The sequence below is a fragment of the Alligator mississippiensis genome, chromosome 15 (genome assembly GCF_030867095.1).
Source record: "Alligator mississippiensis isolate rAllMis1 chromosome 15, rAllMis1, whole genome shotgun sequence".
NCBI classification, from domain to species: domain Eukaryota; kingdom Metazoa; phylum Chordata; order Crocodylia; family Alligatoridae; genus Alligator; species Alligator mississippiensis.
This window is the reverse complement of record NC_081838.1, coordinates 14,668,768-14,672,766: the sequence shown is the minus strand read 5'-3', so window position 1 is coordinate 14,672,766 and position 3,999 is coordinate 14,668,768. Positions and strand designations below refer to the sequence as shown.

Below are 3,999 nucleotides of genomic sequence, written 5' to 3'. Positions count from 1 at the left end.
CCCCTAAACCCCGACATCAACACTTGTGAAACTTGGCCGACTTGGTGGCTTCAGCAGGGGTTACAACTCCTGCAGTTTTGACGCCGCTGGGCCTTAACGCACACATGACACCAGTTAAGCTTTCCGGAATGCAGGACAAATAGCTCCAAGGAGGTGATACTTCCCCTCTATCGGGCGCTGGTGAGACTGCAGTTGGAGTACTGCGTGCAATTCTGGGCACCGCACCTCAAGAGGGATGCGGATAACGTGGAGAGGGTCCAGAGAAGGGCCAATCCTATGGTTAAGGGCTTGCAGGCCAAGCCCTACGAGGAGAGACTAAAGAACCTGGACCTTTTCAGACTCCGCAAGAGACGTTTGAGGGGCAACCTTGTTTCTGTCTGTAAGTTCATCACGGGGGCACAGAAGGGAATTGGTAAGGTTTTATTCGCCAAGGCGCCCCCGGGGGTTACAAGAAACAATGGCCACAAGCTAGCAGAGAGCAGCTTTAGACTGGACATTAGGAAGAACTTCTTCACAGTTCGAGTGGCCAAGGTCTGGAACGGGCTCCCAAGGGAGGTGGTGCTCTCCCCGACCCTGGGGGTCTTCAAGAGAAGGCTAGATAGGCATCTAGCTGGAGTCATCTAAACCCAGCACTCTTTCCTGCCTATGCAGGTGGTCGCACTCGATGATCTATTGAGGTCCCTTCCGACCCTAACTTCTATGAATCTAGGAAGCTATGAATTTGGGTTGCAGTTTCTGTGAACCCCCTTCACCTAACTCCTTGAAACACAGCAGGCTTTGTTGCCTCCACAGGGCCTACTAGATCAACTCTAGCTTGTCTGTTCTCTGAGTTAGACCTTTTGGGTTTGGGATACCACTTCTTTACATTGCATTCACCTTCATGGTATGCATAGAAAAGAAAAGAAAAGAAACAACACATCTTCTATCTTTATGTGAGGGTTTCTCGGATCAAGACATCAAAACACTTCAGTCACCTCTTAATGCTTCATTAATGGCAGCCAATGTTGTAAAGCTAAAGTTTAGCTCTAGGTGTTCAGCACCCCTGGTTTGCAAAACATGGTCCCATTAAAAAAAATGCATGTGAAGGCCTCTCCTGTTCATTGCCTACTCAGGTCACAGTTTGTGGAGTGGGGGGCAAAAGCCTGGCAGCAAGTTGGAGAACCAAGATTGGGAGCTGTGTGAAAAGAAGCAGGGCTCTGGGAGATGTGAAGCATTCAAGGGTGCATCCTTACAGGCGGGGTGACAGTTAGTTGCTCTTTGCAGCAAAGGGGAAAGGTGGGACCCCAGAGAGGAAGGAGAGATGGGAATGTCCTAATGACCTCTAGTAAATCTCTTAACCAGCACCCTCGTTTTAGAGTTCAGAAAAACTTAAATGACAGTGCAAAAAAACAGAAAACAGGAGAAGTAAAAAGCATGACACAAGAAATCCAACTCTTTGATGCAACAGTGCTTTTAATGCAGGTGAGAAGTGCAGCATACATACAGAGAAAAAAGAATATAATTCAGCGTACAAGGAATAGGTTCCCAGGGTTTCAAAACAGACTACAAGTACCCATTCCCTACATGGTTATTCCTTGCATTCAAGTTGTGCTTCTTTTCATTCCAGGTCAACCTAGGGTTGGACAAAGAAGTCCTGGTAGGAACCAGTTCAAGTAACTGATTTGGTCCCGGTTGGGATTAAATGAGAGAAACCCAGTAAAAGCAGAGGCCTGGGCAGCTTCTCTCCCTTAGGCCTCCATTTACGAACCGGCAAGCACTGGTGTGCGTCTGTGGACAAAACAGAAGTGAAAGGATGGGAAAAGCCGGGTTATGGCACCGTGTCAAGGAGAGTCACACCCGCCTTCCCACTCTCAGAGCTCTGTAATGGGGCTTTGATGGAACAAAGAATCAGCACTTCAGGCTTCACGCCAGAGAGAGCTTAGCTGGGAAGGCATCAGAGGACAGTATCATAGAAGCAAGGTAAAGCACGAGGAAGGTGTCTCTGGGCCTCTGTGCAGAAGGGGTGAGCGCACATATGTCCCATTCGCGTCAGCTGGAGACATCAGAGCTCACCACCTCTGCAAGCCATGCCCATAATCTCAGCCGTCAATCCACATCGCTGCCTGGTTGTTCCCTGTCCCGTGGCCATTCCTCTAAGGTTTAGCATGGCGCACAGTTGCCATTGAGGTACCTGTGGCCCGATCGCCAGCCCCCAGAACCACAGAGGCCCCCGTAACCCCAGATTCCACCAGAGCCATAGGGACCCCCAGCACCAAGGTAGGCCCGGGAGCCAGCGAAGCCTCGGGACCCAAAGCTGCCCCCAAAACCAGCTCCAACGTGAGGAGCTCCGGTGGATCCCACAACGCTGTCCTGAGGGAAGGAGCTGAGGATGGCTCCAGGGATGGTCACAACAGACGGGGGCGGCTGGATCACCACTGTGGAGTCGGGGCACTGCCGGACGCACGGCTCGTTCCAGCTGTCCGCGATGGGCTGTGGGACAGCCACCCCGCAGGGGCTGGCGCAGATGCCAGAGCTCAGAGCTGGATAGCAAGCCATCTTTTCCTTGTGGAGCGAGTCTGAAATGGAGAGCACAGCAAAGAGTCGGGTGAGGCGGACATAAGTCTCTTCCATCACACAGCTCTGAATGTCACACAGCTCACTCACACAGCTTCGGTCACACAGCTCTTCCCATGTTCCCCAGCTGCCAGCTCAGCACCCCCATCCCCCTGATGCCTTCATGCCTTGAACACAGGACTTGCTGAAGTGGATCAGAGCAGTGATCTCCCTGCCTTGTGCCCTGCCTCAGTCCCGGTACAATCCGAGAGCCTCAAAGCGCTCGCTTGTAACACCGATACAAGTGCTTCTTCCTTACACCTGCCTCTGGAAATAGTCTAATATTCTCTCTTAGGCCTGTCCAGGACATTTCTATACCTCACTCTCCGAGGAAACATATAGCAACCTGCTTTTCCTTGGAAAATTCCTGACAAAATCAATACAGGATCCTGCAACCTAAATGTAGGAAAAGACACAACGCCAAACATTTGCATTGCTACAAGTCAAAGAACACATAGAGAAGTAGGCTTGGAAATGAATGTGAACACAAGATCTGGCTACTTCGAAGGACATGTCGTCAGAGCAGACTTACCCTGTTCCCTGAGGAGAGCAAGTGAAGAGAAGTGGTTAGAAAAGCCCAGTGTTGGCACTGCTTTTATACTGTTTTAAGACTGCCTGGAGCATTGGCGGCACCTGGGTTTTTCTGCACTGTGCCCCAAATAGTTACAAAACAATGCAAACCGCATGGTTCAATCCTTCGGTTGTGATCATTGTTTCCCTCAGTGTTTGTGCCTATTAGTATGGCCTTGGCTTTGTAATTACCATGCCTCCATCACACCTACCACGCTTTGCTCTTCCTAAAGTTTTACGGGCTCCCAAAAAGCCTGCATCATTCTTCTGGCTTGATAACAATGACCTGAGGAATGAACAGGGCAGACATCCAGGGCCATGTCGATAGCACAGGACTGCTGTGGGCAGGGAACTGGACAGTCGGCCCACTTTACCTACGGTGCTGCTCCAGACGGGCTCCGTGTGGTTCCTCCACGAACTGCAAGGACGCGGGAGTTTCACTTCTTCACACTCCTGCTCACTTCCTCCTACTGCCACTGCCCAAGGGCTCTGGTCCCTCCTTCGCCAAGACAGTCATTTTGCTGCAGTCCCCTGTTTTGCGACAGCCCGATATGATGAAGTGACCACCCTGCAAGAGGGACGGTGCAACTCCATCAAATGTCATTGGCGCTTTGAAAGAAGGTCTTACTTAGGGTGTAAATGGCAGATTGGACATTGGGAGTTTTAATTTATTCGAGGTGAAACAAACTAGGCTTCCTAGGGAAGTAAAGTACATTGGAAGGAAAGGCAAGGGCCAAATTGTGAGAAATGACATCACAAGCGATTGGAGGCTGACATGTGTGACCTTGAAGTGATTCTCTGAAGCGACACAGTTCACCTACCCTGATGCCTCAAAGG

The 3,999-nt window shown here is 50.6% G+C and overlaps 1 protein-coding gene across 1 annotated transcript; it reads right to left on the bottom strand.

The window, feature by feature from the left end:
* Positions 1 to 1,434: 1,434 nt before the first annotated feature.
* Positions 1,435 to 3,141, bottom strand: LOC132245629 (claw keratin-like). The gene is made up of 2 exons (XM_059718294.1): positions 3,125 to 3,141; positions 1,435 to 2,555 (listed from the first exon to the last, which is right to left on the bottom strand). The coding sequence occupies exon 2, from the start codon at positions 2,533 to 2,535 to the stop codon at positions 2,140 to 2,142; it is 396 nt and encodes a 131-aa protein (XP_059574277.1). The 5' UTR covers positions 2,536 to 2,555; positions 3,125 to 3,141; the 3' UTR covers positions 1,435 to 2,139.
* Positions 3,142 to 3,999: the final 858 nt, after the last annotated feature.

Coding starts and splice junctions, on each gene's coding strand:
- LOC132245629 (XM_059718294.1), bottom strand. CDS start 2,535: ATGGCTTGCTATCCAGCTCTGAGCTCTGGCATCTGCGCCAGCCCCTGC.